General features: G+C 38.1%; 1 protein-coding gene across 1 annotated transcript in view; it reads right to left on the bottom strand.

Annotated features, from left to right (window-relative positions):
- The window catches only part of LOC134528157 (T-complex protein 1 subunit epsilon), an 83,235-nt gene that overhangs the window by 52,143 nt on the left and 5,697 nt on the right, over nucleotides 1–25,395 (bottom strand). The window contains exons 3-5 of the mRNA XM_063361502.1: nucleotides 7,069–7,267; nucleotides 2,349–2,541; nucleotides 882–1,031 (exon numbers count right to left, since the gene is read on the bottom strand). Coding sequence (XP_063217572.1) covers nucleotides 882–1,031; nucleotides 2,349–2,541; nucleotides 7,069–7,267 — 542 coding nt within the window. The remainder of the gene's footprint in view (nucleotides 1–881; nucleotides 1,032–2,348; nucleotides 2,542–7,068; nucleotides 7,268–25,395) is intronic.

Raw genomic sequence — 25,395 nt, 5'->3', positions numbered from 1 at the left:
CCCAACAATGATTTAAGAAACGTACACCTATGAGTAGGTAACTGCTCCCTGATGGCGACTGCAATGTAGACAAAAACGTTGGTGAATTATTCGCCAAGGACACGGCTACAACCCAGAAGTAAAGCTACTTCATGCACCTATGGTTATTAAAAAAAATTTAAATTTAAGAAATGTATAAACCAATAAATTTTAAAAAATACACGCACTACGTTTTTTACAATCATAGGGCTTGGGTATAACATTCTTTAGTAGGCCCGAACATAATTTCTGAGTTACAAAAATAATGTTAATAAGATAGGGGATACATTTCACTTCAAATAAGATTAAACAAACTTAACCTTCCTATTATTAGAAAGATTATTTAACCTGTAACATAACTTCCAATACTTGTTATTTACAAAAAGTGCGTGCCGTGATTTGCCACTTGCGCATCCTAGAACGTGCAAGGAAAAAAACTAGCCTTGAAAGCTGCTAGGTTCTTTCTCCGGAGCTTAGATACGGGGTGGCGTACAATAAATACTAGCTTACCACAGACATTTCCAGAGATAAATAAGCTAGGAAGGAAGCCAATAGCTATAAAGGAAAGAGTAAAATATTATTTATTTATTCATCATATTAATTTGTTGCATAGTAATTAATGCTACAAAAGTGTCCTAGCAATTGTGCACACATGAAAAATAAAAATTCACATACAGAAAACTGCGATGCTTCAAATATGACAGTAATATTTAAACTTCAAATCATGCCGTAATTTATTGGCATCGTTACTTCAAAACTGCATAAATCAAACAGCATTACTTTGAGGAGGACATGTATTTTTTAATGAGGTACCCATTCTGCACCACAATATGCACCAAAACAAATAAATACAAGCTACAAACCTGCTGCACCATTTGCAAGAACTTTTCTTGTTCATACTGTCTTAGAGCCTTATAATCCTCAACAGAGGTCACATCCAGCTTGTGCTTAGTCTTCGGCTTAGGTGGTTCAAACGGACACGTCAAGATGGCTAACTTGACATTACGAAGAACCTGGACAAGAAAAAAAGGCAGTGTAAATAACTATCTAAATGCAATAGTGGTCAAAAATTATTTATATTTTTACTGACCACTTTAGGTTTACAAACTAAAACTATGCAAAGTTTTAGAACAGTGAACTGCTGAACAACTCTAAAAATAAACATGTTTTGAAAGAGTAAGGGAGATTCCATTTTCAATTTTTATATTTGCAATAACTTGCATTACATTTATTTTAGTGTGAATGTTGATAATATTATCTAGGTTGTCATTCTTATAAATAATAAATCTGAAACACAAATAATGCCTTAGGAAAAAATACTATGTACATGCAGACAATTGCTAATACAACAAATACAAGATACAATTTAATGAAGTTGTTTCTACTATCCTAACAAATATAACATATTAAATTTACAACGCTTCAAACACATGTTTATCCTTCAGGGTGGCCACTTTTGTCACAACCAGGATTGGCTGAAGTGGTTTATATAAAGAAAAAAATCATGTTTTTTAAATTTTTTAATGTGTAGTTTTTTTTACCACACTGTGAAATGCGGTCAAAAATTCCTGCGTTTCGTAACACCAAAAAAATTCCCGGCTAATTCAAGATATTCTGATTTTTGCAGTCGAGTGGCCACCCTGTCAGTAACAGCATCACAAAATAAACAATCATTAGATTCTTATTATATATCTGTATCGAACGCCGGGAAAATGATTCGTCAAGTGACGCAACATAAGAAACCCCAGTTCGCTAGTTACTATTGCACCATTGCTCACAAGCACACCAACATAAGAGGCATGCCTGCTATCATGGGTGCAATTACTGTGTCAACTATAGAACGTTTCTATTATTATACACACCCTGAAGTTGCAAAAATCCACACTTCCACAGACCCTGTGGATGGAAACAAGTATAGGTCCATTGTGTAATGTTGTGCAAGGATACAAAATGCTGATAAATAAGGAAACTATCAATTTTTCAAAAAAATGTGTTAAAAAACATTAACTACGGGACAGTATTCTACAAGACAAGAAAAACCTTTCCATCTGCATATGTACAGGATTTGATAAAGGTTTCAAACTCAGGTTTCCCCAAGTCAACACAAAATTTTAAGATGACATTTGTACATAAAAATGAGGAAAAAAAATAAAAAAATAAAATAACATGTTTCTCCATAAAGAATTTAACTAAGAATTATAAACAATAAAATTCTCTAAAATTCACTTTTTATGCAGAATTACATTTTCAACAAATAGAACTTGTAAAAACAAGTGCTTACAGATATCTTATAAAATCAAAACTGTTTTAAATGTTGAAAGCTAACAAACCTTAGGCATCTGAGGGTGAGAAAAGTCTTTGTCTATAACAACACCCTTGACAAGAATGGTGTCTTCTAGACGACCTCCAACTTTGCCTTCCACTTTAATGAGCTCAAAGTTCACATCCCTTTTTTCCATATCTGCAACTGCCATAACAGCATTCACAGCAATCTCTGCCATCTGACGGTGACATTTATTGACTCTGCCAACCAACACAGACGAATGATATTTAAGTTCATTTCATTCAATAAATGTTTCTTTCAATTTTACAAATTTTAATATGGTGCCAGAACAGATTATAGCAATGTGACTGTTATAAACAAGGACAGTCAATTGTAACCTTACATTATTTTTCAGCTATGCTATACAGTTTACCAATTTACATAAAACATTACAAATGACAAGCTGCTGTTAACAAGGAATGTAATGATGTAAGTCAATAGCTATTTGCATCTAAATCTTACAGAAAGCTCTAATGTATCCAAATCTGTACCACATTTACAGCAAGTAAAGTAAACAGGTTTCAACATCATATAAAAAAACTGTTTTAATAATCAGGGTAATATTTTTCTAAAATTTCTAGGTTCAATTATTTTCTCTCTCTTACATCAAGATCTTTATGTTGATCTATGTTTATGCTTTCTTTGGTGACAATGGAAGGTTATACTGTGAAAATTTCATGTCTCAATAGCTGCCAAGTACAGGTAGTCACGGAAACTGCACAAAACTACCTCCTTGGTTTGACATCATAGCTTTTACCCAGTCAATCGTATAAAGGCAGACTGCAAGATGTTAGAAGAGAGATTTAAAGGAACCCCTGGTTTTGTATTGGTTCTGAAATTTAAATTATTCTGTTTTTTTTTTTGTATTTGTGGTTTGATTCTTATTTTTTTTAATAGTTGATTTAGTTTTTAGAGTAAGTCCTTAATTTAGTTTTCATTAACAAGTCTTAAAGGAAATACAGTAGAACCCTGTTATAATGTTCCTGCATATGTTTTCCTGCTTATAATGTCATATTTTTAAAGTCCCAATATTTCCCCCATAAGGACAATGTATTTATTTCCTGCATATAACGTTCATAAATAGTGTAATTCCCTGCTTATAATGTTTGTTTTCTAACAGTCAATAAATGGGAAAAAAATGTTTTAAAACCAAATTATTCCGTTATTCCAACACTTACGATAAAAAGTTTCCTTTATGTATGTTTATGTTTACAATCACTGCCATACAATACATGAAGTTTGTTAAAATACAATTTTATGCAATATACTGAAGGTACACAATGTTCATAGTTGATAGTTACGTGTCAGTTGACACCCTTAGTCAACTTCCTTGCCATTCCAGTGGGTATTCAGATGCACATACATAGTCCTACGATATTTAAGTTGCCAACCATTGAGCGAGGGCATAACTAAAAGTGTTTTCTATTGCTTACAAATATTTTTTTTTTCATTCATACGTAGGAATCCCAAAATTAAACATTTTCAGGTGGCGAAGGAGTAGACGTTCTCGCTCTTAATGTTGTCATCATCAATCGTGAGTCAATTTTACAAAAAAATGTGGCAGTGTATCTTTAAAGACAAACAAAATTAACCAGGGAACAAGACAAAGTTGAAAAATTGTTGGCTTGTTTCAGAAAATTCATGTATCAAGTACATACTATCTTTGGTTTTAACATTAAAGTTGTTTACATAGCTTGGTGAGTCCATTGGTACAAAGCTCGAACATAGTTAAGTGCTAAATACAGATTTCCTGGTTATAATGTTTTCCTGCTTATGTTTTTTTCTTGCGCTCCCTTGAAAAACATTATAACAGGGTTCTACGTAGTTGTAAGTTAGTAAGGCCTAAAATGGTGTAGGTCGGAGAACTTTCAGGTTTAGCGTAATTGATATTGAATTTAATAAGCTGTAATCATTTTTAGAGTATTTAATTAAATTAATTTTTAGTAAGATTTTTTTATAGATTTTTTTTTAGTATGACTACCTTAGTAATAGGTAGGTAACAGTAAACATGCGCTATAACTTTTCTTTCATATGTTGTTTTTGATACACATTATAAAATTACTAATCACATTCTCCTTGCTGACCAAAAGTTGGCTATCTTAACCATAGCTTCACAGGGAAATTACCCTGTTTTGTCACATAATCGTAGCACTATTTTAGGGCATCAAAATTTGGATAAAAAACCTCTATTAGATTCCCAGCACTTTTGATATAGGTACAGGAAAGCTTCACTATAAAGAACATGAAGGGACCAAAATATAGTTGAGTTTGTTGTACTGAAGTTCTTTATACTGAAACATAAGCATTGTTATAAATATGTATACCGATAAACACATGAAACACCTTAAGTGTACTAAGTTTCAGTATCTCAGTCAGTCTATGGCCGCTTGAAGAACCTGTTCACATACGCTCTGCTGATGCTTTGTCTATGGTCAGGAGACACATTGTAGGCAGAGCTGCCAACCTCAAATCACACCCATCAGTAATGACAATTATATGAAAAAAGTACGCGTAAATCGTGCACGATAAATTTTTCCTGAGGAATTATGACACACACAAGATAAAACAAGGACAATAAAATACAAAAAAAAAAAAATGAAAAATGTAGGCTTATGTATATGAATACAATGAAAATTAATGAATCTAAGGAAAAAAAACTATTTGAACAATATAATCATCTGAATATGTAAGAAATGTCAATAATTTTACAGGAAATTTTTAACCTTCAATTCAAAGTATTCAAAGTTATACTTTTGAACAATTGTCTTTTTATTTGCTTCTTTTATCCTGGTTGGATAAGAACTGTCTTATAAACAAACAACAGAAGCAAACAAAAGAACTTGTAAACAATAACTCTGCGTTCGTTACTTTCGTTTCTTCAGATGTAGCGAAAAAACTACGATATGGATTTATTGCTCGTCATGACTATAAAATGTTCTGCATATTTCTTTAATTCAATGTGCCCTCTACAGTCATCCCTTCCACCATGTGCAATCGAAAAGTCACATGTGCATACATTACAAAACGTGTGGTATTCCAAAACATTTGAAGACGACAAGCATGGCCATTCTTTTGAATAGTTAGGTATTAGGTCAAAAGTTTTGAAGAATTGCGTTCTTTTTTTTCTCCCCCAGATACACTTGTTCTGTCACATGCTTCATTTCTACAACCGGCACTGAAGAACACAACACTATTGAAAAAAGGAAAAAAATTTCAAGTCTGTAGACACGACAAAAACACTATGATGAAAAAAATTACTTTCAAGAAATAAATTAAAACACAGGTTAGCCAAAGTACCGTACAAAAATTATCGTGATGTAAGTAGCCAAAAAACGAAAAGTCCGAGAATATGTACTAGTTGTATCGTACAACGGACGTAATACTATTCCATTATTATTTCAAAACACGAGAATTAATCTACTAATTTCGACAGTACATGCGCACACATACTAGTTCCGTTATTGTTTTTGTTTACGTACACGCTGTTACGTTTGAATAAGAAAATTAAAAATAAAGTACAAGTTTTTGGATGGTAATTTTTTTCAAAATTTGCCTCAAGGTTGTTCGTTCAAGTGAATATTATTGTTTCAGGAAGAAACGGACCGTCGTAAAATTCGTTAAGATGAAATAAAATTCAAGGTTATTATATACGTTTTTGGCGGGACCAAACAATGAGTTCGGTTACGTGAAGTGTTCGTTTAACTGAAGTTCGTTGTACTGGTGCTTTCCTGTATTTGTTCCCTATGAAACAATGAATTTAAAGTAGAAATCTAATATTTGTTCGATATTATCCTTACTTATTTAATTGAAATACGAAGTTGTCTGATGTGTAAATTTTCTTTTAAAGACTTTTTAAACATTATAACCTTTATCTGTTAGTCTGCATCGCCACGGTGTACCGCTTATAAAAATATAGCCAGCACTAGTTGGCCTCATTCATGTTTGGTTATGTTGTTTCCCGCACACGTAGCGAATATCGATATCTCGCCGATGGCATGCAATGTGCGCTCTATAAAGTGCCGAGTTAACTACATTTGATGGCCCGCACTCTTTCCTGGCAAGTGTGTACTACGACGATAGTTATGCATTAATTCAGGCTCGCATTCGGGTCACAGATTTTGTTTTTCTATTTAAAGTTGAAGAAAGGTTTCTGTTGCATGACTTATTAATTTAAATTGTTTGGAATGCTTTTGTATACTCTACTTTTTAAATAAACATACTTTCCGTGAATGGGCTTTTTTTCTATGAATAACTTTAACTAATTTTTTTTTCCGCACAAGTCACACCCCTAATTTTTAAACATGATTTTAGTATAAAATGTGAGACGATTATGCGATAAAGCACGGTATAAGCAGGCAGGAACAATCATGTTTACAACTCAGGTGCAAAATAATGCAGAAGTTCTCTAGATGTTCTGATAATTCTTTCATTTTAACTGGTTATCCCTGCCTGTTTACATCCTGGTTTATATACTAAGAGAGCCAGAAGAATATCATAATTATTGTAGGAATCACCACTCAAATCCTATGGCATGAGTCTGACATTGTAGACTACAATAAATTATCTGTCTTGCCACCTGGCACAGCAAACATAGCATACCTACCCGTGTGGCCTCACCTTTTAGTTATTTGCGAGTGAACTTAAAACTGAAAATTTAATCGCACATGTAGGAGTGTAAAAATTAATGCATAAGTCTAGATAATGAAGTATAAAAAGCTTACACTTACATTTTTGAACCAAGTGTGGTCATAGCTGTCTGTATCAATGGCTCCAAATCATTTTTGTCCACAGGGAAGCTATCTGCAATTTTGTCCAAATGTTTGACAGCACACTGGGCAGCTAACTCAAAGCCATCTGCAATCCTGATGGGGTGTATTCCTTTGTCGAGCAATTGTTCTGCCTGTTCCAGCAAGGCCCCAGCCAGCACTGGAACACAAAACTGTTTTTATTACAAAAATATTTTCAAGAAACTAATGTTTGGTGAGAACAAAATTTTGATACATTTACAAACATTTGGTCCAGTAGCAATTTGTCTAAAAATACCTATTAAACCAATAAAGGGATATTTTAAGGACCTTAGTTAAAATTTCAGTATTCATGGTTGCTACAGAAATAGAATCTTAGAATTCCCTGACTTTTCCCTGTTTTCCAGAAATTTAAGAGAAAAATTCCCTTACTTTTAGGGATGTGCGAAAGTGACTTTATCCACACGAAATGAAAGTGAAAGAAAATTTATCAAGTTTCGCGAAAGTGAAACGAAAATGAATTTTTCTATGAGATAAATATATTCTTAACGAAAGTTAAGCGAAATTTTTTAATTAACAAAGAAAAAAAGTGCCCCAAAATTTGCTCTTCAGTAATAAATTCTATTACATAAATCATTTTGGTACCTTTTGATGTATATATAAATATTACTATTTAATATAATCAACATCTGCAGTAGACCACACAACACAGCCCCATGTCACTCGTAAATTTCAAGAATCAATCCAGATCTTTCAGCGCACAGACTATTTCCTTTACAGTCGTAATGTCGCAGTCTATGATAATATATTTATTCGTGCATGGTACTGATGAAAAAATACGTGAATACTGCGGAACGGCCACCATCTTGCACCACTGTCACACATGGCTAGCTCAGGAAGCTGTAGACCAGGCAAGGGACATGGTCAAAACAAAACATAACAAATGGTTGCTGCCAAGTGGTCATTACATGCAGTGACTTGTTTACCTTTTTGTCTAATTGGCTGTATATTATGAGGATTTTATATGCCAGTCAGAGTATGTAAAATTTAAATAAAGCAGACGACAATGTTTTTGTTTGGCTGTGCGTGAATAAAAGTAGGTACGTTCTTTGTTTATGTGTACTAACAGTTCTGGAATGTATGTTTTACGAATATAGTACCTACACTACTGTTTGAAAGCAAATGAATCAGGTAATTTTTCAAATATTGCATGATTTTGTTTTGATACCTAGGCCTACGGTAATCACGGTTGAATTTTGTTTACTTTATCTGCCATGTTTGTTCAAATTATGATTTTACCGTATTTTCATTAACGTGAGTTTGTTTCATCACCACGTAAATTAATCTTAATGGAAATCTTTTTTCTAATTAATAATTTGCTTGTTATTACTAATAATGTAATAACATATGCAAATCCTATAAAGACATTACAGTAGAATCTCAGTGCTAAGTACTTACAGGTACCTCAAGTTTTTGTACTTAGTACTGAAACATGCATACATATCTTTACAAAGAGAAAAAAATATATATAAAAAAATAGCTACAGGAGAGACGCAATGCCATATGTATTCGCAACTGCAACTTGCTTTTTTCCCCTTGTCTAGTTCTCTGAGTATATCCACTTTTTCCTTAAGCGTGAATTGCTTTCGTTTCTTTTTATCTCCAGGATCATTCAATAATAATAATAATAATAATAATAATAATTTACACATGCAATTGGGCTTCCGCCCGGTGGCAAGGAGTTCCCACCCCCAACTACCCTCACTCCTCCCCCCTCTGGAGCCTCCTTCGTAAGTCCTTCCCTCCTCCCAGATCCAGTGTCCTCCCCTCAAGTTCGTTCCACTCACGCCCCGTCCTCACAAGGAATACCTGTCTTCCTCTCTCTGTCCGTCTCCATTCTCTCTGAATCTTCCACTCATGATCCCTCCTTCCTCGATACAGCCCTCTGTGCAACCTAGCTCCAAGCTTTCCCCAGCCCCCCCTCCCCCCCACGAATTACCTTATTCATTCTCACCAGCCTTTCCACCTTCCTCCTTTCTTGCAGTGTGTCCCACCCCAGCTCCTTCATCATCACCGATGGTCTGTGAATTTCCCCCATCCTGCCTTCGCCTTCCCTTCTCCTCCACATATTCATTACCCATCTCGCTGCCTTGCGCTGCACCCTCTCCAACTCCTCAATTTCCTTCTCCACATAGGGGTCCCACACCGCCGCGGCATACTCCAACACTGGCCGTACCAATGTCACATACGCCTTTTCCTTTACATTCCTACCTGTCCATTTCAGTGTCCTGCTAAGCAGCCCTAACCCCATTCTGCCCTTCGTCACCACCTTCTTGACCTGCTTTCCCCACCCCAAGTCGTTCTGCAGGATCACTCCCAGGTATTTATACTCCTCAGCTTCCTGGATCACTTGTCCCTTCCAGCAGTACACCTTTCCCTCCACCCTTCTCTTCCTCATGAACCTCACCACCTTTGTTTTCCCTACATTTATACCCATTTCGTTTTCCCTCGACCAGCACTCCAGTTTCTGCAAGTCCTCTGCCAGGTGCGCCCCTTCCCCCACAGTTTCATAGAGCACACAATCGTCCGCAAACAACCGCAGCCTGCTTTTCAACCCCTCCCCTACATCATTCATCATGATCAGGAAGAGCAGGGGTCCCATGACACTGCCTTGTGGTACCCCTGACATCACATTTCCCTCTTCTGACCATTCCTTACCCACTCTCACTCGCTGGATCCTGTCCCTCAAGAAGTCCCCTGTCCAATTTACCACCCTCCTGTCCTCTATCAACCCCTCCACCTTTTCCATCACCCTCCTGTGCGGCACCCTGTCAAACGCTTTCTCAAAGTCTATAAAAATAGCGTCTACCTGCTTCCCCTCATCCACTGCCTCCACCAAGTCCTCCAGCAGCCCCGCCATCTGCGTTTCACAGGAGTAACCCCTCCGGAAGCCGTGCTGCCTCTCATCCATCCAGTCCCTTTCCTCCACCCTCTCTACTATATACTTCACTACCAGCCTCTCCATCACCTTGCCTACGTTAGACGTCAAGCTGACCGGCCTATAGTTGGCTGGGTGTGCCTTATTCCCACTCCCTTTATAGATGGGCACCACCACAGCCTCTTTCCACTGCCTCGGCAGCTGTCCCTCCTCCAGTGACTGCGCATACAGTACTTGCAGGTACTTTCCTATCACCTTCCCTCCCAGCTTGAGGTGCCTGTTCCCTATCCCATCTGGCCCAACCGCCTTCCTCACATTCAGTCTCCTCAACTCCCTTAATACATCATCCCTCCGTATTTCCAACCCTCTCTCTCCCCCCGACTTCTCCTCTTGTGCTCCGCACCATACTCCCCCGTTTACAAAAACCGATAAGTATTGTCCCTGCAGTAAACGAGCCTTTTCCAGGTCACTCACACACTCTTGCTCTTCTCTCCCCTTTAATACTGGCAATCCCTTCTCCCCCTTTACTCTCCTAACATATCGGTACAGATCCGCCCAGTTTCCCCGCCCCCCCTTACTCCATCATCCTTTCCATGTACGCATCCCGTGCTTCCCTAGTTTTCTTTCCCAGTTCCTTCGCCAGCTCCTTCATTTCTGCGTTTAGCCCCTCCCCTCCATGCTTCTTGGCTCTTGCGTGGAGCCTCCTGCATTTTCGCTTTAATACCTTTACCTCCCGTCCATGGTAGGGCGGGTCGCCACCCTTTCCTACCCTCCTTTGGGGTACGAAGCACTCCACCATTTGCTCCAATATGCCCCTCAAAACCTCCCACTTCCCTTCTAGTTCTGCAATCCCTTCCCACCTACAGAACTCCAATTCAAGAAATGCCTCCGCCCCTGCTCTATCCGCCCTGCTCCACTGTCTTAACACTTCCTTCCTACTTTCCTTCACCTCCCTCCATCCCATATCTATCTCCACCACCGGGATTTTGTGGTCACTGATGCCCTCCATCACCGTAGTGCCTACTACTACCTCCACAGGCCTCACCAGCACCAAATCTAGTATGTTCCCAGATTCCCCCTGTCCTTCACCATTCCTCATCCTGGTGTTCTCCCCCACCACCTGCTCCAGTCCACTATTTACCAACTGGGTTGCCCATCTTTGCTCCCTCACCCCCATTTCCTCTGGTCCTTGCTCCCACACCACCCCTGGCATGTTTAGGTCCCCCGCCACTATCACCCACCTATCCTCCCTCAACAGTGACAGCCTGTCCTTTACCCCTTGTATAACCGCCTCCCCTTGCCCTGGGGGTCTGTACACTGCCAGCAGCATGAAATCTTTCCCTTTTATTTTCAATTCCATTATTTCCACACTTTCCCCCACCCATTCAATCTTTCCTACTAGTACCTCATGCACACATACCATAATCCCTCCTCCTGTCCTGTTCCTGTCTCTTCTAAATATTTCATAGTTTGCCCCCTGCAGTTCTCCATCCCCTATTTCCTTGTCCAGCCACGTCTCTACTGCTATGGCAATGTCCACCCCATATGCTTCCACGACACTCCAAAACTCATCCAACTTTCTATAGACACTCCTACAGTTTATCACCGCCACTCTCACCCGCTTTCTTCCTTCATTCACTTCCTCTCTCCTGATCCCTCCACTCCACCTCCTTCCCTCTACTCTTTCCGCCCCCTCCATTGACAGTCCTAATCTCTCACCTTCCCCTATCCGCTCCCTTTCCTTCCCCTCATTTCTCCATTTCCCGAATGGTCCCCCCCTCCTACCACTGCCCTACGCATTTTTTCGACCTCCACCTCCAGGAACCTGGCTAGCTTGCCTTGCCCTCTCTGACTAAGATGGATGCCATCCTCGCTGACATCTACCTCCCCTAGGTGTTTTCCCACGTTCACATATCTTCCTCCCATCTTATCACAAATTTCCTTCAGCTCCCTGTTTACCTGCTCTATCCGTCCTGCCGGGACTCCTTTCCTTGGGAGAACCCCATGAACTACCAGGCCCGTCTCCTGGCCCCATTTCTTTCTTATTTCCCTCACAAGGTTTTCCAATCCCTCCTTCACATGCTCTACTCCATCCGCATAAATTACATCATTAGTTCCGCCCTGTAATATCACTGACCTCACATTTCCTTCCCTCCTCATGCTCCTTACCACTTCTGTCAAGTCCCTCAATCTCCTTCCGCCCCTGAATGTTCTGTACACCTCCTCCCCATGACCCCTAACCCTAACTCCCCTCATCATTGAGTCCCCAATCATGAAAATTTTCTTCCGCTCTCCTTTATCCTCCTCTACTCCTGCAGTCTCGCTTATCCCCAACAATTTCTTCCTCCTCACTATGTCCACCTCTTCCCCCCTTTTCCTCTCCATCTCTACTGTAACAAATCCTTTCCCGCCCTCTTCCAGCCCCTCAGCAGCATTCCCACCTGCTTCCAAGCCCCCGTTTCTCACCACATCAGCCCAGTGGTCTCCTCTCACCCATTTGTCTTTCCCACCAGTCTTTCTACCCACCACTCCCTCCTCCCTGTCCCTCATCAACACTTCTGGTTTCCCATTATTTGTCCCCTGCCACACCCTCTTCCTGTCCCCGGTCCTGTACCCCCTCTGTGTTTTCCTCTGCTCCTCAAGGGACCTCAATTTTTCCTCTAGATCCCAACACCGGTCTCTTTCCCTGTCTCTATCTCTTTCCGCATTTAGTCTTTTCAATTTTCCTTCTTCTACCTCCTCCTTCAAGTTCCTTACTTCCGCCCTCAGCGAATTTACCAGTTGGCCTAGCTGGCCCAATTCCTTCTCACACTTTTCCCAACCTGTCCTCATCGAGTCCACTTCCCTCCTGTTTTCATTTACAAGTCCCTCCATTTTCCTCTCCCTCCCAGCTAGGTCCCTTTCCAATTCCCTTTTCCATCTGTCACACTCTTGACAAGATTTATCTCCTCCTCCTTCCACAATCCTTCCATTTAGCATTTCCATTATCCACTCCTGCATCTCCCTCCACCCAGGCCTCACTGCTCCTCCTAACCTCACTATCTCCTGTCTCTGAATAGGATCCCCTTTTTCCTTCGTCCCCCACAATCCCGTGCACATGTCTTCCCCCTTTTCAACCAACATTTCCCTGTCGGCTTTCTCCTTCTCCCCATTGCATTTGTCACACCACCACACTACATCCACTAGGCTCTCCAGACCCGCCATTACCCCGCCGCACTTTCCATGAAACCACCCGTGGTACCCATCACACTGCACTCCCTCATCCCCCTTTTTCCACACCTTTTTACAGCCCTTACATCTAACCTTACCTCCCATCCTTAATAACAACCACCTAGCCACGTGTCCTTGCCACCGAGCTTCGCTCCGAATTTCAAGTTCTCCCTATTCAAATCCCCTTTCACGCAACTTGTGTTGACTTTAGAAAATAACACCGCACTCAGTTTAAAACTCCATCACACGCCTCAGCAGAAAATTTCAACTATAAACGTCCTAATTAACACAGCTGAGAACACCACACATCCAACCGCGCCGCCATCTTTAGTATCATATTGTAGCACAAATACAATGCGGTGTCTAAATAACGTAACCTGAAAATAAACTCAACAATAACAATAAACAATCCCGGCACAGACATCAAACAGTATTTTTAGTGTAGCGTAACACTTTTGTCTAAATAATTAATACTTCTCTCAAACCTCCGTCTTTCGATGTATCGAATGGTGTTGTGTTGCTCACGTCGCGTCGCATACTACGTACGGTATAATCTATGGTTGTGCGCGCAACTGTTTGTTAACTTTGTTTTGAGAATTTAGAGGTTAGAAAATACGTTGTAGTGGTATTTGTGTATCTTTGTTCTACTACATTAATCATTTAGCTGGAAATTTATTTACCAGTTTAAGTAAATTTTGGTGTAGTAATGCCACGCTACTAGTATTTATACGTTATAGTGAAAATATGATACTTTAAACTGAAACTGTGTTGCATGGCGAAGATATGATTTTTGGCGGGGACTTAAAAAAAATTCGTTAAGTGAAATATACTTTATAATAAGGTACGTTATTGTACCGGTATTCTACTGTACATTTTTATTAAATTACGATTTCTTTTTCAACTAGAACAAACGAACTTCGGTAAGCTATTGAACTTTCGTTTGGCTCGAAATATTTCGCTAAAAACGAACTTCGAAAGATGAAATTCTTACCGAAATCGAAAATGAAAGTAGCAAAATTTCGATTTCGGTATCGGTATACCGAACATTCGCACAACCCTACTTACTTTCTTATGAAGTACATACCATAAATATTAACGTGCATATGATTAAATGTAATATAAAATTTTCAACATGAGGTAAAATAAGGTTTTTTTAGTGGTGCACCGATATGACTTTACAGATTACCGATTCGATTACCGATTATGAGAGAAATAATCAGCAGATACCGATTCAGTTACCGATTATATAAACAATTTTTTTTAAGTGTAATAATGCACAAAAAAATTTTTATTCCCATGTGAATTTAATAACAAGATTAGGTAAAATTGAGAATACAGTTATAACAACAGTATAAAAATATATAAAATACACTATTAAGTCATTGCAAAGTGTAAATTAAATTAACTTCTATTTATATTTGTTATTGTAAACAACTTGAACTACAGTCTAATAATTGTTATTTACAGTGGGTAAGTTTTTGTTGCGGAAAACTAGCATTATTATCGACTATCACATAAGGTTGCATCGAGAAATTACCGGTTAACAATGTAAACATGTTGCTATATTTTGTTCACTTGAGTTTATAGAAAAATGTTTCCACACTTCACTTTTTTCTCCCTAGTCGCCATCTCACTAAAATTATATAAAAATGACTCAAAACCAATTCTAGCACACGTGATTTTATTAATGTTGACTGAATGTATAAAATTATAAATACTTTTTCACTTTTCACGTCACATACAAATAACACAACAACGGATAATGTTACCAAAGACGCCCATAACGAGTTTGTAAAACAGTGATAAACTCTGAAATGTATCGGGACCACGATTTTTAACCGCTACTACGACTCGAAAAGATCGATTCTCATAGAATTCACTGCAACTGCTTGTGGTATTTTGATTGCGTGCCATCTATTTTACGTCTCTGGCTATAGGTAATGTACAAGGCCACTAAAAAAAAAGACAGAACAAAAGACAAAACGTAAATAAACGTGTAGGAAAAATGTATTTTTTATTGTTCGAGGCAATGAGATTTATTAAACTTAACGAAATATCTGTAATCTTGATATGACGGAGTTAGATGAATTTTGTAATATATACAAATATTACCGTATTTCGTCCTAAAATGTGTAACAAAATATTACACGGTAAAAACCTACTTAATTACGCCGGGACGTAGATAATCGGCAAAGTAATCGTTAAGATAATCGCCGATTACGATTCATCGGTATCCGCATCGGTGCACCACAAGTTTTTTTATTGTGTTATTTTGACAGCAGAATTGCGAATGTTTTTTTTCCTTCGACATGGCTGGTGAGAGCTCTTCGGCCCATATTGCTGAGTTGAATACTTTTGTAGCACAAAGTGCAGTACGCAGAATTTATGTTTTTGGCAGAGGGTTTGATATGCTGAAACTGTGACTCCTTGAGCCAATTCTCCTTAAAAGTAGTTTTCTTCGACATCTCTAAGCTAAAAAAAAAAGTACATAATATGTTCAGGTTAGGTTAAAACATTATTGTTTATGAATTCTTAAAAAAATATTACTACACAAATACAAAAACTATTACAAATTCACACCTAGCAATATAACGGGCCTACTTAGAGAATTACAATAGCAGCATTACAACATGCAATACTCTTACATTCTTACAATGTTAACTAACGCTTCTGGGGAAAAACATGTTCAGTTATGCACATTTTTTTATACACAATGTAAGTGTCACGCAACAGAACTCACGGATTATAACAGTTGGAAAAAAAAATAATTAAAAAAAATAGTTAGAAAATATGCAAAAAACATAACCGCACACAAAACCCACCTGTTTTCGTATCAGCTTGGTAGTTTTCAAAATGAGTATTAGTATTGCTTTATCAAAATGCACTTTATTTTCTTATGATTGCCTCAAAAACTAACTTCACCTGAAACAACGCCTTTAAATTCACATAATAAGCTTTTTACTCATATTATTCCACGTGAAAATAGCCTTCAAAAGATAAACGACGCCATGCCCGTTCTGTAGTTCACTGCATGGAACGGAACAAAACACAAAGTCTCAAGGGCAAATTAAAAAGGATCAAAACACAAACAAATGAAGGCTGGGTTCGCTAGTGAACAAACGAGTGCCTGGATTGGCCAGAAGTTATGGTGGGTGGTTGTAACCGCCTATTGCAACGGACAATCGTAGACCAAGTAAAAAAAAAAGTTGCAGTTGCTGTGTGCCTTAAGCAGCAGCCTTTTAGCGGAGTCGTTCGGTAGCGGTACGAGCGCATCAAAACAAAGTTTTGTTTGAATTATAAGCAACTTTAAAATTTCCAGAATTCGTAGAATTTTCCCTGACATTTCCCGGAATCCCCTGACCATTTTAATTTCCCTGACATTTCCCGGTTTTCTAGTCCTGTAGCAACCATGAGTATTCGTTCCATATCACCTACCAAAATTTATCCAATTACCATGGTAGCATGATCCTGCATTGTGGGACACAATGCTTGCTGTTTCAAATTAGTATGTCAAAAAACACTGACCAAACAAATTAGGTCATGTCTTGTAGAATATTTTCTTTTGTATTCTACTTACGATTATAAATCATCAATGTAGCACAAGTTTTCGCCATATCCAGGATATTTCAACAAAATTAATTAAAACAGAAATCATGAACCACAGGATTATTATACAGGATCTGAAAATACTTTTATTATATGCACTTTCACTTCCTCTTTTCATTAAACCCGGCGGAGATAAGAAATTCCAAATACTTTAGGAGATATCGCCGTTCTTATTTAGCAATACAAGACCTGTGCAATCATTAGACTGCCGCAATTTTTTATTTTGCTGTGTGTTCGTGAATGCCTAATTAATTAAAATGGTCTAATAGGTCAGGTCAGTTACATTATAAATACTTTCAAACTAAGCGGACATTAAAAATAATGTGAATTAATTTTAATGGTTGTTTAGTTTTAAAGTATTTATAATGTAACCGACCTGACCTAACAAACCGGGACAAAAGATGAACAGTAAGAACTCGCGTAATTTTTTTTTACTTATTACTTGCGCAACAATATCCAAATAACAAATAAAACATTAAAATTTGAAACGTTAAAAACTCACGTAAGTTAGAGGCGGGTTACTCGTAAACAAGAAACAATTGTGAACGCCGCATGAATGCACAGGTATTGTGATGAAAATTAAAAATTCAATATCTCCTAAAGTATGTATTTGTAATTTCTTATCTCCGCCGAGTTTAATGAAAAGAGGAAGTTAAAGAGCATAGAATAAAAGTATTTTCGGAATTTTTAATTTTTTATTGAAGTTCAATAATTGTGACTGTATAAATAATTCATACTGTATAAAATAATGCAAGTGAGTGAATTTTAACTATGATGTGAACTACGGTGATTAATGTGAATAGGACTAGAAATAGACATATTGATAGGGAAGGGAATTTTTCGGTACTTTCAAGTGGCATAAAGCGGTATTTTCAAACCCAGAAAGCGGTACTTTCAGGAAGGGAAAATCGGTGTTTTCATATTAAGTGTTTTAATCATCCCGCAACAGTTTTCTCATGATGTATAAACAATTTTAACCTTCTGATGCTTGCAATTGTGAATTAATAAATGGGGAAGTGTTTTTTAACTGAGGAAACGCCATAATACATATGAAGACAAAGCAAATACGGAACATTTAATTTATTGCAAATAATTACTAAAAAAAAAAGTTAAAAAAATACAGACAACCCCTAGAAAATACTTGTAAAAACAATGTAATACACTGAAACACTTGGAGAATAATATTTTCTTTTTAACATGTCTATGTCTGAGGAAACAGCGAAGTTTAACTTTCAAAATAAATTGCAGTGAACATTTCAACATTTTCTTGTTTCAGGCGATGACGCTTATCACTTAGAATGTTGTTGTAGTTAGAAAAAAAACCTTTCACAGTCAACGTTAGCACATGGTAACCACACAGACTGCAAAGCAGCACGAGCAAAGTCAGGATGGTTCACTGAAACTGCCATAAGGAGTGAAACAATGTCAACAGTTTGGTTTTCACTCAACTTTTTTTGCACAAGAAACTGCAGTTCCTTGTACCCTTGAAGTAAAATGTCTTCCCAGAGCTGGGAGAGCAAGAAGAGCTTTTTCAATTTTTTGCCGAGTTCGGGAGAGATGCTTTCGAGCACAATTTCCGAGGGATCAAATACAGCAACATGATAAAATTTCTGAGAAGGATCACCTGCCTTTAATGACAGGAGTTTTGTTGATGCATGTGATGCTGCTGTCACCAAGGCAGATGTGATTTTCCCTTTGAAGACAGCTTTTTCACAAGCAATCAAGAGCTCATTTAGTTTCTGCCCAAAGTTTCCGCTTGTAGCAAGCTGCAAAACCTGCTCTATTTTGCGGATTTCACCACTGAGTGTGTGACTGCAGGGTTATGATGACCCTTCCAGTTTCTTGATAAGGTGTACAGTAGCCTCACACACTTCTTTAACAAAAACTGCCTGGATTTTCACACATTTAACATCATCCCTTGATGCCGTAGTGAAGTACTCTACTCTAGTGTTGTTGATACAGGAAATTTCATTACTGGTCAAAAACTCCACAATGGCATCAAACTTGTCGGCGAGGTAGGAGGCGGAGTCGTACCAGGAAGACCACCTCGTCAACACTGGCATTGGAAACAGGGGAATGTCCTCACATGGGAACTTTTCATCCAGGAACTTCTTAAACAAATGTTTTCTCTTGCATGTGTTTAAAAATGCTGACTTTACTTTGGCAAGAGCCTTCTGAAGCTCAGGGAGGTTTTTTCCAAGCTCATTTACAACTAAATTGAGCTTGTGAGCCCAGCATTGCACAATGAGCACATGGTCGGCCATGATGTCTTTTAGTGTGTCAAAACACTTTGCCATGTATCTGGCAGAGTCCGAAACAAGCGCTAACATGTTGTCAAAGTCAATGTTGTACTTCTTTAGGGAATCCAAAATAGCCCTGGAGCAGTTCTTAGCATTGGCTGTTTCCAGAGTATGGACATCACTAACAACAGTAGCAATTTTGTCACTGCTATCAATTACTTTAAATAGCACAACAAATACACAGCTTCCTCTTGAGTCTGTAGTTTCATCACACAGAATTACTATAAGTTTGTCTTTCACCTTTTCTCTTACTACATCCTCTCTGTCTCTTGCTGCATTGATGGAAGATGCTTTTCTTTTAGTACTCTTAGACAAGGAATATCACCAGAACCTTCAACAAACTCGTTCAGGAAATCTTTCAGATGCAGATTTTCAAGTTTTTTTTTAGCGGAATATTTGCTTTCAGAAAAGTTTCCGTCACTCGTTTGCCGAGCTATTCAGCAGTTTTTTTCTTCCTATCCACACTACTGAAGCATGTACGATCGAAGTCTGTAATTTTGATTCAGGGCAACCTTTTTCTGCACTGATGTGCTTGGCAGATTTAAGGTGTTTTTCTATAATCTTTACGCTCCCACGCAACCTGACACTTACAAAATTTGCACATTACGGTGCAACTATCTGAGCAATAGAATCAATTTTTCTGATATTGAAATGCCCTGTCGCGAGCACTTAATTTATATTTCGGCATTTTCAGTACCTACTCTCACTTCAAATCACCTTTAGAATGTTTTTAATTCACCATGATCAAATTACCGATATTTGCCAGTAGTACAAGACAATTTGTTTATTTACATATACATACGTACGTGCGCTAGGCAGGTTTTACAGTGACTGCTGTCGGGCAGATGCACTGTGCAGGTCGTTTTGCTTCCCGGTTGGGTTGCGAGGGGGGTAGTGAAGTGTGTTGCGAGGGAGGCAAAGCTATTTTTAGAGTAGAGCAACCCGAAAGATAGTCGCCTAACAGTGACATCTTCCTGCGTGCATTCCAACCACCCGTCTCTCTCTTTGTCACTATTGCCCTCTTCTCTACAAAGTCACGTGCCAAGCCATTCTGCATCATCCCCCCCTATTCCACTTCCTTCTTCACCCCCTCTTCGGCATGCTAGTCCCAGTCCGCCGACGCGACGTAGCGACTCACTATGCGCATTCCCCCCCCCCCCCCCTGCTGGCTGTTTACGTGAATTTTTTTTTCTTTTTTTGGAGATGCCATTCAAATCACGTACTTACGAGAGGACGGACAAAGAAGCACTCTTAATTACCAGTATGATTTACGTAGTCAAAACTGACTGTGCATCACAAAACTGTCGTAACTTCGAAGATCTTGTAGTAGCGAGGTTCCACAGTAGATCATCCCATTTTTCCACACCGTTCGCATTTTAGTTTTATTACCCTATTGCATTCGCCATCAAATACAGTGGAACCTCATAACTACGAGTATGGAATACTACGAGACCCTCGAAGTTACGAGAGTTTAGTAATGCACCGTCAGTTTGACTATGTAAATAATACTTAACTAATCTGGTTATTACGAGTGCTTCTGTGTTGACCCTTTCGTAAGTACGAGAGATTTCAATGGCATCTTGAAACATGGAAAAACACCATTAGTTGGAAGAAAAAAGTTCACGCAGTAAACAAAGGCTGCTAAGCGGGAGAGGGCCGTTATGCTGGCCGCTGGCACCCCCGCGGACAATGACTCACAGTTAGCTGTCGAGAAAGAATGAAAGGGTGAGGGTGAGGGGGTATGGTGGCAGACAATATGCTCCCTTTCTCTTTCTCGCTCGGCAGTTTCAAGAAGCCCTTCCGCTCTCGAGGGGGCAGGGGGGTTCGGGTGGCGGACAATATGCTCCCTTTCTCTCTCTCTCTCTCTCTCAGCTGTTTCAAGAAGGGGCCCCCCCCCCCCCCGGTTCATTTACTGCCGCTAGGCTGGCTTTCCGAAGAGGGGTAATTCTAAAAATAACCCAGCCCCTGTGTACAGTGTACTAGAGCCGTGTCCCCTGTGTGCGTGTGTGCATGTGTGTATACGAGAGACCACATTGCGTACGTTAGCGTGTTAATGGAGGCTCGGCAGCAAAAAAAAGCACTCTTCCTGTCTAGCTTTACAGGATTTAATGATGCAATATTACGATAGCATCTGAGCTTTCCCACAAAATTTCTTGTGTCTTGTTGTAGTGTGGTGGAACCAGGGGTACCGGCGCTATGTTAAAATGTGCCACACAAAGAATTCACTTTAATAAACCCCTCACAATAACTTATATTCGGCACGCGACACCGGATATTTCCCATCAGAAACGGCAACAGCATAAAGAGGGAGGAGGGCAGATTTCCTTCCCCTCTTCCCTCCTACATGTTCCTTTCTCCACTCCACTCCACTTATCTCCTTTCCCCTCCCCACCAAAAACTGTTCCTTAGTCTAGCACGGCGCGGCGACGGTGCCAGCGGTTACTTTGCGTCGGGTAGCTTGGTCAGGAGTCAGACCATTTGGTAAATATGTAGTGTACGGATTAGCGCCAAAAAAAATTGTACAAATTTGAAATTACTTTCATTATATGCTATTTTACGTCCTATTTTCATAACCGCCTGTGGAGATAAAAAATTCAAATTACTTTTGGAGATATCGCCGTTCTTATTTTGCAATACAAGACGTATGTAATCACTCCATCGTCGCCATTTTATATTTTGTCGTGTGCGCGTGAATGCCTAAATAACAGATATTTTCCATTAGGTAAGGTTAGTTGTATTCAGGGCTAGATTTTAAGGAATATTTTAACCTGCCCAACGGACAGGTGTAATCAAAAATTTGCCTGTCCGCCATCCAATTTGCCTGTCCGCTGTTTTACCCAAATAAAAAAAATTTGAAAGTCGCTGAAAAAGTGAGAAAAAAGGATTTTTGCTATATTTTGCACCTATTTTTATCACACACTTAACATCCTTATTTAATCATCATTTTCAGACGAGTCTCTTGAGTCACTGAACGAATTACTTTGCTGATTCTCTCTTGAACATCTTCGATAAGGAGGCTGAAAGGGTCAACGTTTTCTCTGAACATTATGATACCACAGATTTATTGCTGGTGCTGGATCAAACTCACTTTCATAAGGTGACTGTATTTGAACACGCATGAGGGCAGACAGTGTATCATCATTTAGACAGTTTCGCCAGTCTGTTTTTATAGACTTCAGTCTTTACAGACTTGAGCAGCCCGTAACAAAAACTGATCCAGATGATTTTGAATGCGTTTCGCAGACTTTGCAAAACATTTGTTTTGTTTCTGTGTCGTAACGAAGCCAAAGAAACTCGGAACACCAAGATGTTAAAAAGGTACGGGACCGGGCGATTTTGTCATATTTAACATTATATTCTGACTTGTCCTCGTCCGTTTTTCTTTTCTTTTCTGGTGGGTTTGAAGTACCAGTAATGAATTTCCACATTGTGTAACGCAGTTAATTAAATACTTAAACAATCGCCGTGACAAGATAAATTGTAAAAGATTACAGTGTCCTCTGTAAACAAGTAATGTTTATTTTTAGATGCAACAGTTGACAGGCGAATTTTCAAGCAGTCGCAGTCACTGCGGCCACTGTCAGCTGTATCTGGAGTACGCCGTGAAATGTTAACCACGCGAAAACGCTTTTCTGTTAACAAACTATGTTAAAGTAGAGCAAGGAATTAGTAAAGTCGCGATTTATAAAGACAATAAATTTAAAAAATTATATTTTGAAAGTAAACAACGGTAAATTACGTAATTGTTGGCTGCACTGAAACGAAATATTAAAACATGGCAACAAAAACAAACATCATCGGTGTGAGACGTATTGCATCTCTAGCATACGAATACGACTATGTTACGTAAATCATGACGTGAACGTAAGATTTTAAGAATTATGATTCAGAAGATTTCAGTACGGTTTGTACATAACCTACTTGTTTTTCCCGCGGTATACAATAGCCAGAGTCGTCCGTCACAAAAGAGCAGCCATTATTGTTTATTTATAGATATTGTCAAAGACCTTTTATTTGCGGTCGTGGTCGCATAAATGTTATTAATCACCTCTGCTGCATTAGTGCGTGCGAATAACCTCGGCGTCACAAGTTGCACCTGTCCACCGGACAGTTGCCTTTTTTATTTTGCCTGCCCGGACGAGATTTTGCCTGTCCCGGGCAGGCGGACAGGCGCTAAAATCGAGCCCTGGTTGTATTATAAATACTTCAAATTAAACGGAAATTAAAAATAATATCAATTTATTTTACTTGTATAGTTTTAAGTATTTATAATGTAACTGACCTGAACTAACACGTGACGAAGATAGATTAGGTCAGGTCAGCTACATTATAAATACTTTGAAACTGAACAGACATTAAAAATAATAAAATTAATTTTAATGGTTGTTAAGTTTTAAAGTATTTATAATGTAGTTGACTTAACCCAACAATCCGGAACAAAGCATTAACAGTAGGAACGAACGTAATTTTTTAAAGTATAAAAATTTGAAACGTTAAAAACTCGCCTAAGTTGAAGGCGGCCTATTGGTTCATTTGAATATTGGCCTATCACAAACTATCACGTGACAACATTATCCAATAAAAAAAAATTGATACTCGTAAACAAAAAACAATGGTCGACGCCATGTGAATGTGCAGGTATAGTGATTAAAATTTAAAAATTCGATATCTCCTAAAGTATTTGGAATTTCTTATCTCCGCCGGGTTTAATGAGAGGAAGTTAAAGAGCACAGAATAAATGTATTTTCGTAATTTTATATAATTTTTTAACAAATATTGCCCAAATATGAAAATTAAAAAATTCATTATCTCCAAAAGTAATTGGAATTTCTTATCTCCGCAGGCGGTTATGAAAAGAGGACTTAAAAGAGCATATAATGAAAGTTATTTCAGATTTTTACGATTTTTTTTTGGCGCTAATCCGTACACTACATATTTACCGACCATTTCATTCGCGATTAAAACAAAAACCGTTGAAGATACAAAAAAAATTATACAGGCCTTTTCTATTCGAAATTTAATCTGCTTCAACTTTTATTCTATGCGTTTTTTCACTACAGTGCACCGTTTTGGAGTTATGGAGTGACTTAGACATTTTGGTAAGGTTCAGGATTTTAAACTAGACTTGATATTTCTATGTTCGGCTATTAAGAATATTCGTTGCGAGGATTTTTCTCGCCTTTGTAAGCTCTTGTAGTAGCGAGGTTACACTATGTTTAAAACTTTTTTATTAACAATAATGTGCAAGTTTTGCTATATTTTGTGACTAAGCTATAATTCGCATTTTACCTCGGAATTCGCGCGAATTCACGAATAATTCCCTTCCCTACATATTGATCTAATTCTAATGTTTAACAAACTCTGCTCATTAATACATATTTTAATTGTTGAACATAATATCCATTATTAGAAATTTGTAATATAACTTTAATGCTAGGTAATGTATATATTGTACATATATTAGAAATAGTGTATGTAATCATAACCTACATGTATATTATAAATTGGTAAATATGTATTGTACGGATTAGCGCCAAAAAAAATCGTACAAATATGAAATAACTGTCATTATATGCTATCTTACGTCCTCTTTACAGAACCGCCTGCGGAGATAAAAAATTCCAATTACTTTAGGAGATATCCAATTTTTTAACATTCATTTTTTGGCGATTTTTTAAAAAAAATTTTTTAAAAATTTGAAAATACCTTTATTCTGTGCTCTTAAACTTCCTCTTTTCATTAAATCCGGCTGAGATAAGAAATTCCAAATACTTTTGGAGATAATTGAATTTTTTAATTTTCATCCTGTGCACTCATGCGGCTATACCAGACGTGTGTAATAATTTGACCGTTGCCATTTCATATTTTGCCGTGTGCGCCTGAATGTCTAAATAACAGAAATTTTCCATTAGGTAAGGTTAGTTACATTATAAATACTTCAAAATAAACGGAAATTAAAAATAATATCAATTTATTTTACATGTTGTATAGTTTTAAGTATTTATAATGTAGCTGACCTGACCTAACAAACCGGGACAAAGGATGAACAGAAAAAACTCACGTAAGTTTCTTTTTACATGATGTTTAGAGCTGTAGCAAACCGTATGTATTCGTTACTGAGTAACGGGTGCGGCATCTAGTAACGAGTAACGAAACGTTACACACGAATGGATTTCGTTACTCGCATCTTTCGTATGTTTTACGCATGCGCGCGCTTATTCGTTACAAAGAACGATGTTTGTTTATTAATAAAAG

This window comes from Bacillus rossius, chromosome 1 (assembly GCF_032445375.1).
Source record: "Bacillus rossius redtenbacheri isolate Brsri chromosome 1, Brsri_v3, whole genome shotgun sequence".
Lineage (NCBI taxonomy): Eukaryota > Metazoa > Arthropoda > Insecta > Phasmatodea > Bacillidae > Bacillus > Bacillus rossius.
This window is presented reverse-complemented; position numbering and strand designations above follow the sequence as displayed.